The 12477-nt window shown below is 44.6% G+C and overlaps 1 protein-coding gene across 7 annotated transcripts in view; it reads right to left on the bottom strand.

Annotated features, from left to right (window-relative positions):
* Positions 1 to 1866: 1866 nt before the first annotated feature.
* The window catches only part of CDH4 (cadherin 4), a 763202-nt gene continuing 752591 nt past the window's right edge, over positions 1867 to 12477 (bottom strand). For all 7 annotated transcript variants that reach the window (XM_033153667.1, XM_033153668.1, XM_033153669.1 and 4 more), the window contains 3 exons: positions 11770 to 11909; positions 9403 to 9567; positions 1867 to 2281 (listed from right to left, as the gene is read on the bottom strand). In XM_033153667.1, the coding sequence (XP_033009558.1) occupies positions 2075 to 2281; positions 9403 to 9567; positions 11770 to 11909 (512 nt within the window). In that variant the 3' untranslated portion in view covers positions 1867 to 2074. The remainder of the gene's footprint in view (positions 2282 to 9402; positions 9568 to 11769; positions 11910 to 12477) is intronic.

Raw genomic sequence — 12477 nt, 5'->3', positions numbered from 1 at the left:
AAGAAGCCAAAAAGTTTGTCTGGGGTAGCAAAGTTTTGGTGAGTGCCAATATGTGTGAGCAGCTCAAGGGTCCTGGGCTCCATTGCTTGGATCATGTGCAGTACAACTGATTTGGGCAGAAATTATTTCTTGAACCAATGCTGACCAGCACCTCACTTTGTGGGGACTTAACTCTCCAAAACAAAGACCCTCTGAAGTACCTTCCTTATTGACAATGGAGCAACATACAAATAAGTGGTCAGGTAAATATGCTAGATTAATTGCTATGCTCTTTCAGTCTGCATGTGCTTTTAAAATTAGGTTCATTGGTTGTCCTTGCTGATTCATGGAACAGATTATGTGGGCAAGTATATCAGCTGACCTGACACAATAAACCATTCCAGCCTGCAGGCCTAACTAGTCTCCTCCTTAAAAATATCAATAGAACAAATGGCGTAACCCTAGTGAGATAGTAGCTTTCACTGGGTCTACTTCTGATGGCGAAAGAGTACACAAACTATTTCAAGGGCCTCAAACACCTGTTACTATGGCACTGAAAACTGACCTATAGCAATGGCCCCCTATACTAAGCTTGCGACTCTTCAAAACAGAGATGGGCATTTTCTTCATTCGGGTACTTACTGATTTCCCGCCCACCAACCCACCTACCAAATGGCTTATACCTACATTTTGCTTGTGTTTAGCTCCACCTACCTGCTATGCTATGAGGAAGGGAGAGGGTGGAACTTCTGGCCAACATCACACAGGCTTCAAAACAGGTAATCTGGGGCTGTACATGATTCAACTCAATGCATTAGAGTTCATGTGGCTGAACGGTGTATACGAGCCGCCCCATTTCATAAGCTCCGGTGACAGAGCTTCCACAGCCTCCCTGTTCTGCGTTCCGAACATTCGCTCAGAATTCCGCATTCATCAGGATGAACATCTGGTAAGAGACGTAGTACCTAACCATGGTGGATGGGATCCAGCAGGTGGAGGGAGCTTCAACGAAAACAAAAAGGAAGAAAAACAACTCTCACACACAAGCGGCCTTTGGTCTTGTCATCATTTACTGTTGGGCTTATGCAAGGTCTTTTGTGTCGCACGCACCAAAGGCTAACCAACGCTATTGTTCTAGGAAGCTACATCACGTGTGACCAGGTCATAAAGAGAAAACCCAGGTCGATTGTTTGCATCGGCTAAACAATGAATTATATATACACAACAGGTTTACTCAGTTCACCATCTGCTTTAGGCCAAAAGATAGCAGTTTTGTTTTTTTGTTTTAATTCAAAGCATCTTGCTTCCTTAGTTCCCCTCCCCCACCCCACAAACAACTTGCCCACATTTTTTTTTTAAATAGCAAAAAGGCCCAAAAAGAGAAACCATTCCGTAGTTCCTGGTTTTTGTTTCGTTTTTGTTTTGTTAATTCCTTCCCAGCTAGAACTGGCATAGGGTAATATAGAGTGTGGTGTCCAAGACAGTGGAAACGTAAATTATTTTTTGTTTGTTTCTTTTGAACACTCCTGAGATTGAGGGAATCTGATACGTGTACCAAAAGGCACTTTCAAATATATATATCTGTATATATATTTTAAAAACAGTGCTTCTGTTCTAAGAAATTCAAGTTAAGACAGAGTGCCTTTCACTCCCTTTAGTCATAAAGTGGATAGACCAAGCAATATCCCTGCTGACACATCGGGAAAAAGAAAAACAATTTTTTTGGGGGGGGGGAGGGACAAAAAAAAACCCCACACAACCGCAGCAGAGACGAGTGTTCATGCTAGACAGCTCGATGTTCTTTAAAAAAAAGGAGGGGAAAGAGAGAGAAACAGAAAAAAAGAGAAAAATAAACTTTCTAAGTCACCAGTCAAAGGAATACAGTCAGCAGGAGATATTAATTTTAAAAAAGCTGCCACTTCTGTACAGTTCTTGTTTAGTCTGCTTTCACTCCTTTCTTCCTCAACACTGGGTTTCTTTTTTTACTTCTTTGTCTTCATCATCATCATCATCATCTTCTTCTTCTTCTTCTAATGCTATAGCTTTCCTTTCTTTCTTTCTTTTTCCTTTTGCAAAACAATAAAGTGAGGTCAGTTTAGTCGTCCTCGCCTCCCCCGTACATGTCCGCCAGTTTCTTGAACCTTGGCCCCCAGTCGTTAAGGTAGTCGTAATCTTGATCTCCGGAGCTCGAGGAGTTAAGTGAGCTGACGGACCCTGCTGTTGAACCACTGCCCTCATAGTCAAAGACAAGAAGGGAGTCATACGGTGGGGCCGTCGGGTCATTATCTGCTGCTCTCAAGCCCTGGAATGTCAAAGGAGAAGAAAGAAGAGGTTACCTCGCGCCAGAAGCATCGCTCGTAGGAGCAACCTAAACGTGGCTCCATGGCACAGAGCTTAACGCAGAAGGGTTGCATCCAGCAAAGTCATCCCACCTGTCTCAGGACACCAGCCACATTCTTGCCATTCATTTGAGACAGTCATGTGCCACTTTAAGCAGCTATGGCTTTCCCCTAAGGCATTCTGGGGACTGCAGTTTGTCAAGGGTGTGCTGAGACTTGTTAGAACAGGCATAGGCAAACTCTGGCCCTCTGGGACTACAATTCCCATCATCCCTAGCTAACAGGACCAGTGGTCAGGGATGATGGGAATTGTAGTCCCAAACATCTGGAGGGCTGGAGTTTGCCTATGCCTGTGTTAGAAGGCCCCTGTTCTCCTCACAGAGCTACAGTCTCCAGAATCATTTAAACAATAAATCCCTCTTCCCAAGGAGCTCGGGGAGTTGTAGCTCTGGGATGGGAATGGGTGTCTCCTAGCAACTGCCGCAGTTATTTAACGTAGCATCACAGTGCTACTTTGCATGGTATGTTGGACATCCCCTTGTGCAACAGAACTTCCCTTGCCTTGCCTCTTGCTGTGCTCGCCACCTAAATTAACTCTGGATGGTTGGGGAAACTCCCAGAAGAGATTTTGGATTCAGGTGAGAGAGGAGAGGGAGGGGAAGTTCTGTTGTGCAAGAGGAACAGGATATTGGTTGGATACAACCCTGTGGCCACATCTCTACACTGCACATGTTTATGTTTTTTTTTTAATAATAAATAAAAAAATCAGTTCAACTGTCAGAGTGTCCCTTAAAGCAGTGTTTTTCAACCTTTTTTGGGCAAGGGCACACTTGTTTTATGAAAAAAATCACGAGGCACACCACCATTAGAAAATGTTAAAAAATTTAACTCTGTGCCTATATTGACTATATATAAAGTAATTCTCTTGAATAGGAATCAAATAAACACAATTTTTCCCACAGCACACCAGGCAACATCTCGCGGCACACTAGTGTGCCGTGGAACAGTGGTTGAAAAACACTGCCTTAAAGAATCGTGATAACTGTACCTTTGCGAGACTACAGTGGAACCTTGGTTCTTGAAAGGCTTCGCAAAATTGCATGAGCCCTCTCATCATGTTGTTGAGTCCCAACTTTGTTAGCGAGAGAATTGCCATGTCGTCAGCGTATAATAAGATGGATATTTTTGCTTGTTGCAGGGACAGGGCGGGTTGGTTGAAGAGCTTTAATAGCTGTTATTCTTTTACTACGTGCTATGGCCATAGGGCTAATGCAATAAATAAATTGATTGATTGAATGGCTTAGTTGATGCACAAATTGGCTCCCAAACACAAAAAACCCAGAAGTAAGTGTTCCATTTTTCGAATGTTTTTCGGAAGCCAAGCGTCCGATGCGGTTGTTTCCGGGGCGCCTGTGCCACTCGGAAGCCGCAACTTCGTTTGTGAATGTTTTGGAAGTCGAACGGACTTCCAGAACGGATTGAGTTCGAGAACCAAGGTACCAATGTACTGGATATCCCTAGCTTCTCTTGCACAGTTACTGTTGCCAGGGCTTGCTGGTGACAGCGAAGGGCCATTAAACCAGTTTAAGACTGCAATGCATCGTATGTATACTTGCCTGTGAATAAGGCCCATTTAAAGGTGCTGGACTTACTTCCAAGTAAACATGCACAGGATCATACTGCATATCTATGTAGCATCAATCCAACTGTACACCTGCATGAAACCATGCATTTGGTTCTGTGCCGCTAAAACAGAAACCGATCTGCTGCACTTGTACTCCTGTAATTAGCCCTCTTTTACAAGAGTTGCACTTAAAATCAACGTGCTATCTATTGCTACTATTCATGATGGCTATTTACTAGTTCCTGTTGTCTTTGTCCATGGAGTTTTCTTGGCAGGGATACTGGAGTGGCTTGCCAGTTCCTTCTCCAGGTGGATCACGTTTGGTCCAAACTCTCCACTATGACCTGTCCATCTTGACCTGTCCATAGCTTCCCTGAGTAATTCAAGCCCCTTCGCCACGACAAGGCAGTGATCCATGAAGGGATCGCCGAAGAATCGATGCTTTTGAATTATGGTGCTGCAGGAGACTCTTGAGAGTCCCATGGACTGCAAGAAGATCAAACCTATCCATTCTTAAAGAAATCAGCCCTGAGTGCTCACTAGAAGGACAGATCCTGAAGTTGAGGCTCCAGTACTTTGGCCACCTCATGAGAAGGGAAGACTCCCTGGAAAAGACCCTGATGTTGGGAAAGATGGAGGGCGCAAGCAGAAGGGGACGACAGAGGATGAGATGGTTGGACAGTGTTCTCGAAGCTACTAACATGAGTTTGGCCAAACTGTGAGAGGCAGTGAAGGATAGGTGTGCCTGACGTGCTCTGGTCCATGGGGTCACGAAGAGTCGGACACGACTGAATGACTGAACAACAACAACATTTACTAGTTCCAGCATTAGAGGCACTATGGATACCAGCTGCTGAGAAGGACAAGTGCAGAGAGCACTATTACACTCACGTTGGGCTTGTGGGCTTCCATCCCACACCTGGTTGGGCATGGTAGGAAATAGGATCTTGGACTAGATGGGTCTATTCTTATTTGCAGCAGGGAATTGAGATGATACCACTTAGCCCAGTCTGCAAATCCCATGTGTTTATTCCAGTGATCAAACAGAACTTAGCGCTGTCGTGATCCAGAAGGGCTCTTCTTATGTTCCCGTGTGAGGGAATTCCATCAGATGTCAGATAATTCCATCCAAAATGGAACCGGGAGCAGAAATGGCCACAATTCACATGCTCATCTGAGGTCAGAAATGGAAATCATGGGAGTGAATTATGAGCGGTATTTGCCACCGTTGCATTTAGAGTCTGCTAATGTTATATAAAATTAAGTTACTTTCTGTTTTGTTTTTGACGTTTTCCCTCCATTGAAACGGACTACATAATTAATTATGTTAATTTTGGCCGCAGCGGATAGTGAGATGAATAATGTACGTTTTAGTGGAAGCCGAACTGCAGTGGAATGGGAACAGCGCTGATTGAGATGAACACAGGGCAGGATGGAAATCGCTGTCTCCCTACTTCCCTATCAACAGGCACAACCTTTCTCCCCTTTATATGCACTGATTATGTGTGTGATTATTGTGTGAAAAGAGTAACAGGGGGCACCTTTTTGATTGGCGAGAGCCTCACACACAGTGTGAGGAATGAGAAGCATGACTTTAAGGAGAGGTATTCCTGCTGGGTTCCAGAAGCATGTAAATGGGATTGGTATGCACCACAGAGGGCAGAGAGGAAGAATTTTTTAATGATTAAAAACCGAGAACAAAATGTCTCAAGAGCAGGAAATGGATATAATAACAAAATTAAATTGCTCCCACATTGATGTATCAGGCTTTATGAAATGGATCACATTTTTGCCTCAGAGGAAATAAAGCATCGATTGGTTTGCAAACATGCTGCCTGTCTTTTCAATAGTAAAAGGATCAAGTTGGCAAATTAAAGAAAAATATTAAATGCACAGTTTCGAGAAATGCACCAGGGAATTCATTCCTTTTCCAGAAGGCTCAAGTTCAGACAAGCAAGCATCGGAGCCTGCATGACCGTGATTGCAAATGTTCCACAGCTATTGCTGCGGAATCTGGGGCTGTTTCTATTATTCTTAATTTAAAAACATGTTTCTAGGCCAGAGTGGTGGCAAAGAAAACTGTGGTACTGCTAAACATTTGCTAAATACAGGTGCAGTGCCTGTTTAGGAAGTTATCCCGTACTTTTGGCAAAGCCCTGATTCTCCACTCCCAGGTGGCACCTGCGCGAGCTCTACCACTTGATGATTTCTTCCTTCTCCCTCCCTGTGGGGATATTTCCACACATGGCCACTGGAACCACATGGGGGAATGCTGGCACCCATGAAGGGCAGTCCATTGCACCTGTTGGTCCTGTCCAGGGTCTCATGCTTATGCATCCCAATTCTCATGGACTGCAAACTATACCGTGCAAGAGCAGAGAGTACAGGTACTTTATTACATTTACACCCCACCTCTCCAGGTGGAATGTCCATGGTATCATGTGTGCAAAAAATAAAATAGAAAGAGAGATCTGCTGAATGAGGCCAAATATTCATTCATCTGCTCTCACACTTTGCTCCCTGGATAAAGCAATATGTCGTTTCATAACTGGTTGGATGTTGAACTTGTTGAATGAAAGTCATGGATGTTGGCCTTTTGGAACACCTATTTAAAGAGCATAACTCATTAACAAAGTCTCCAGTGCCCCTAGGTTTGGGGGTGGGGTTCAGGTTTCATAGCTCTGTCATCATTATTAGGTTTCTCGTGTCTCTTGTGAGCTCTGTGAGTTCTACCTCCCTGTGTTTGATGGCCATCACTACACGAAGCAACCCATTCCCCTCTTTGCTACTTTGAGGTGTATGGTGCTTATACAGTTTTGATTTGCTGTTAAAATGAGATTTTATTGTTTGATTTGATTTCAGATAGGCTGGCTTTATGCTAGGCAATCTGTTGGAAAGTCGGAATAGAAGTGCTGTGATTAAGCAAGCAAATAAATGAATAACACTGCATGGCATTTCAGAGTACGCAGGAATTTTCAGGCGCATGGTGCAGTTCTCCTGCTGAAGCCAAGTAGGTTCAGTATTGGATGGTAGACCACCTGGAAATGATGGCTGAGGTTCAAAGGACTATCCAGGGACTTGGGCATGAAAACTTCAACAGTTAGAACTGGATATGGAATAACAGATTGGTTCAAAATTGGGAAAGGAGTACGACAAGGCTGTATATTGTCTCCCTGCTTATTTAACTTATATGCAGAATTCATCATGCAAAAGGCTGGGCTGGATGAATCCCAAACCGGAATTAAGATTGCCGGAAAAAATATCAACAACCTCAGATATGCTGATGATAGAACCTTGATGGCAGAAAGTGAGGAGGAATTAAAGAACCTTTTAATGAGGGTGAAAGAGGAAAGCACAAAATATGGTCTGAAGCTCAACATCAAAAAAACTAAGATCATGGCCACTGGCCCCATAACCTCCTGGCAAATAGAAGGGGAAGAAATGGAGGCAGTGAGAGATTTCACTTTCTTGGGTTCCATGATCACTGCAGATGGTGACAGCAGTCACGAAATTAGAAGACGCCTGCTTCTTGGGAGAAAAGCAATGACAAACATAGACAGCATCTTAAAAAGCAAAGACATCACCTTGCCGACAAAGGTCCGTATAGTTAAAGCTATGGTTTTCCCAGTAGTAATGTACGGAAGTGAGAGCTGGACCATCAAGAAGGCTGATCGCTGAAGAATTGATGCTTTTGAATTATGGTGCTGGAGAAGACTCTTGAGAGTCCCATGGACTGCAAGATGATCAAACCTATCCATTCTCAAGGAAATCGGCCCTGAGTGCTCACTAGAAGGACAGATCCTGAAGTTGAGGCTCCAGTACTTTGGCCACCTCATGAGAAGAGAAGACTCCCTGGAAAAGACCCTGATGTTGGGAAAGATGGAGGGCACAAGGAGAAGGGGACAACAGAGGATGAGATGGTTGGACAGTGTTCTCGAAGCTACTAACATGGGTTTGGCCAAACTGCGGGAGGCAGTGAAGGTTAGGTGTGCCTGGCGTGCTCTGGTCCATGGGGTCATGAAGAGTCAGACACGACTGAACGACTGAACAACAACAAATTGATTTAAGACTTCTGTTGATGAATGTCTTGGTTAACAGAGCTCTATACAGCTCCCTCCCTGGGCTCTTAATAAAGACCTGCTTCAGGGTTTCTGCTAGGCTCCGGGGAGAGTGGGTTGGTGTTAAGTGGATATTGTTCATTGAATTCACCATTCTTGAATACAAATGCACCCTTGGAGCAGCAGGAGTTCCACAACATGCCACACACTGCTTTGGAAATTTGTCTCAGTTCCGAAAGACTTTTTTCACACAGCATGGAGAGCAAATGTTTGAACATTTCATATCTAAAGTCCCCTTGGCGTTTACAGAACTAGCATTGGAGATCTTCGGATCAAGGCCCATATGTAAGTCTCGTTGGAGGATAATTTGGGGAGAATATCAGGGTGTACGGTACCAGTAATATATGATAATAAGCATCTGTTTGCCACATAGAAACCTACAACTGTTTTGGTGCTAGGGGTTAAAAACCTTGGGTTGTATCCAAAGAAGTGCTACGCAACTTGTTCTGTTAGTGCAAGAATTTCTGCTTGCACAATGGAGCTTTGGAACTTCTCCCCTCTGTGAGTGCCGTAAATCTGTTCCAGGGGTTCCTACAAGCCTCTGAAGCAGATTTGGGGCAGGCATGTGGTGTATTTGTGTGTGTGTGTGTGTGATGTTCTGTTACCCAAGTGTAAATTTTTGCACTAATGGAATGAGTGCATTGGGTATTGCCCCTTATTTACCCAAGCATTTTAAGCACTGATTATGCTACTGGTCTGCTCTATTGTTTTAAGTGTGGTAAAATACACTTTCTTTCACAAATTTGTTCTTATTGTACCCTTTCTTGGTGGGCGAAATTCAGCAAAAGTGCCCCACCAGTGCAAGCCCACACAAGGATTTCTGCTAGTGCAAAATGGTTTTCCTGTTCTCTTTCCCTCATGCACCCCTAACTGTCTCTGAGGAAGGTTCAGAGAACCCCTGGAAGAGACTGGAGGGGAAGGGGAGGGCAGATCATTCCATCAGGTGAGTGGCAGGAGTTATCTGCTTAGCACTAGGTAGGATTCCTTCTGGTACGCTTAGCTCAGCAATGCCCATTTTATACTATGTGCTAGTATCTTTAAGGGTTAAGGAGGGGTCCAAAAATATTTCCCCAGTGCAACCCTAGGCACAGTTACCTGGGAGTAAATCCCAAATAAATAAACTGGAACTTACATTTGAACAGACATGCTTAGGATCGTGCTGTTAACGACCAGAATAGTAACAATTTTGGGGGGAGGAAAAAGCTATCGGCAAAAATTGGCAGGTCCCATTTCATGCACACGTGCATCTGATTTTGAACTCTGTGTAAGTTAATTGCATCGGTAGCCTTTGCTGGCTATACGAGCCTCCAGTAGCCGTCCCGGGAAGCCTTCAAGAATGTACCTCATTAATAAAGTCCCCGATGTCCCCAGGATGGGGGATTACAGGTCTTATAGGATACTGGGGCTCCGCAACAACTGGTCTCTCGTCTACCCGTCTGACTCCGTTTGCCTTGTTCAAGACGTGATCCATACTCTCTGGCTGCTGAAGTTGACTTAAATCATAATCCTGTAACAAATGGAGAAGCAGAGAGTGAGGCTCAGGCGGCTTTTCGCTGAAAACCCTTCAAGTGCCTCTATGCTGCCGAGGCCTGTAAATAACCTGACTGGCTCAAGTTCAGCTGGAATCGAGGCAGAAGCATTCCACCATGTGGCATTCGGCATTGATGCCTGCACCTATTTAAACATACGTGACTCATGTGATATTGATCGTTTGCTGGAGGCAGCTGAACAGCACTCCAAGGCACATTGGGGAGATTAAGACAATCTAACATTGCCCTTTAATAATCAGTTATTCAGCTCATATTTGGACACCTGACAGCAAAGATCTCAGAGTGAGTTGAGGACAGGAACAGCGCCCATTGTACCTGTTTTCCTACCTTACAGGCTTTAGGGTTAAGTTAGCCTTCCAAGATCTGATCTGCATTTTATTTAGAATAAAAAGGTAAAGGACCCCTGACAGTTACGTCCAGTCACGAATGACTCTGGGGTTGTGGCGCTCATCTCGCTTTACAGGCCAAGGGAGCTGGCATTTGTCCGCAGACAGTTTTTCCGGGTCATGTGGCCAGCATGACCAAGCCGCTTCTGGTAAAATGGAACACCGAAACCAGAGCAGCGCACAGAAATGCTGTTTACCTTCCCGCTGGAGTGGTACCTATTTATCTACTTGCACTTTGATGTGCTTTCGAACTGCTAGGTTGGTAGGAGCTGAGACCAAGCAACAGGAGCTCACCCCGCCACAGGGATTCAAACCGGCGACATTCCGATTGGCAAGCCCTAGGCTCAGTGGTTTAGACCACAGTGCCACCCGCGTATTTAGAATAGCCACACTGATTTCCCAGATTGCCGTTGAACTCTGCAATCCTTTACACCCTTTACTCAGCAATCAACCCCATTAAGTTCAGTAAAGCTTGCTACCAGGTAAGCAGGTATAGTAGGACTGCATCCCAAGTAAAATGTAACCAGATTACAAATTAAGTGCAAGCTGGCCTGGCAGGCAGTGCTAGACCTAAACAGAGACATTTTAGCTGCAGCATAGGGTGATAATGTTACACTTCTCATGATGTTCAGGTTACAGAAAACTAGTTCTGGGGAGAGCTGTATGTCAACTATGAATGTTGGGCCATACAGAGCATTGAGCAACCCTAAACTCATGTTTAAGGGATGCGGGTGGCGCTGTGGTCTAAACCACTGAGCCTTGGGCTTGCCAATCAGAAGGTCGGTGGTTCGAATCCCCATGACGGGGTGAGCTCCTGTTGCTCGGTCCCTGCTCCTGCTAACCTAGCAGTTCAAAAGCACATCAAAGTGCAAGTAGATAACTAGGTACCACTCCGGTGGGAAGGTAAACGGCGTTTCCGTGTGCTGCTCTGGTTTCACCAGAAGTGGCTTAGTCATGCTGGCCATGTGACCTGGAAGCTATCAGCCTATAGAGCGAGATGAGCACGCAACCCCAGAGTCATCCGCGACTGGACCTAACGGTCAAGGGTACCTTTACCTTTAAACTCATGTTTGACCCTTTTTGGATCGGGCATGGATTCCGTAAAGTATGAAGTGCTGAAACCTCAGAATCCAGAAAAAACCAGTTTGCAAGCATTTCAAAAAGGGTGCCACCAGCAGCGTATGGAAGTTTGTGAATTGCAGCACAACCAAGTCCTATATTTGGGCTGATGTTCAAGTACCAGTCAAGGGATGGGGAGAAAGTCAGTTCAGCTTGAGTTTTAATGTGGACCTACTTAATTCACACTCCCTGATACAAGCCATGAACCGAAACAAAGCTATTGTTAAAAATTCACACTTCTATGAATCTTGTGGCAAAATTCTCCAGCAAAATAATGTGCACACTAAGGTCAAGTGTGCATATAAATGCATATATTAGTGAAAGTAACATACAAAAAGCCACTGTGTTAGGGAAAATTGCTTGCAAAAATGTGTATATTGGGGGAAATGAAGGCTAATCTGTGTATATTGGGGAAAATTCACACGAAAAGGCCGGTGAATTTTCACGAGGACCTTAAAATCAGCAGCCAGGAACTGATGTTGAAATGCAGAAAACTAAACTTTTACTTCGGAAAAATGAGAAACTGAGAAAAACCAAAATTGCCAGGCTTGTCCATCCTTAAATACAACATGTGGCAGCCATGGAGTTGTTACAAAGTGGTCTAAACTGTGAATCTACATGTAGGAAGTAGGACCATGAAGATGCTCTCCTCACCTGGTCTTCTTCTCCACCTCCTTCCTCATCATACTTCAGAATATTATCCCGGACATCATCCTCAGGGTCGATGAGAAGCTGTTTCGTGTGACGCTCCTTTTCCCTGCGCTTCATCCACACCACAAACAGCAAAACCATGGCTGCAGGGAGAAACATAAACAGAATGGAAGAGACACCGCTGAGTGAGATGATCAACTGTCCCCCATGGGCTAGCAACTCAGCCAAAAGGAGGGCATTAAAAGTGCCCTCGCCTTTTCTCTATAACTGATGACTACAGAGCTGATGGTATGTCTGGGAGTGGAGATGCAAAACTCAAAACAGGCGGAGGAAATAAATGCCCCCTCTTGTGCTATTAGGAGCCATGTTTATTAAGCCAGAGTTAAGGGCTGAGGTCACTGTAAATAGTTCCATCACCTGCACACGGAATACCATCAAGGTGCATATTTCAGCGAAACAAGATGGGAACAAACTGTATAGCTCCTTGCTTTTAGTGCACCACACAGCACAGTCTGAAACGGGAGACAGTGACTTCCTGGTTAACAGAGGAGCAGCTATGAGGCGCTCTGTACATGTTAACCTGCGCTGCAGCTTAGATACTGCTATAGTATTATGTGCTTTTTAAAAAAATCCATTGACAGCAGCCTACTTCATCAGAGGCAGGAAGTAGACTGACATGGTAGTGGGTTGGGGGTTCATGGAGAAATGACG

This window comes from Lacerta agilis, chromosome 6 (genome assembly GCF_009819535.1).
Source record: "Lacerta agilis isolate rLacAgi1 chromosome 6, rLacAgi1.pri, whole genome shotgun sequence".
Classification (NCBI taxonomy): Eukaryota; Metazoa; Chordata; class Lepidosauria; order Squamata; family Lacertidae; genus Lacerta; species Lacerta agilis.
This window is presented reverse-complemented; position numbering and strand designations above follow the sequence as displayed.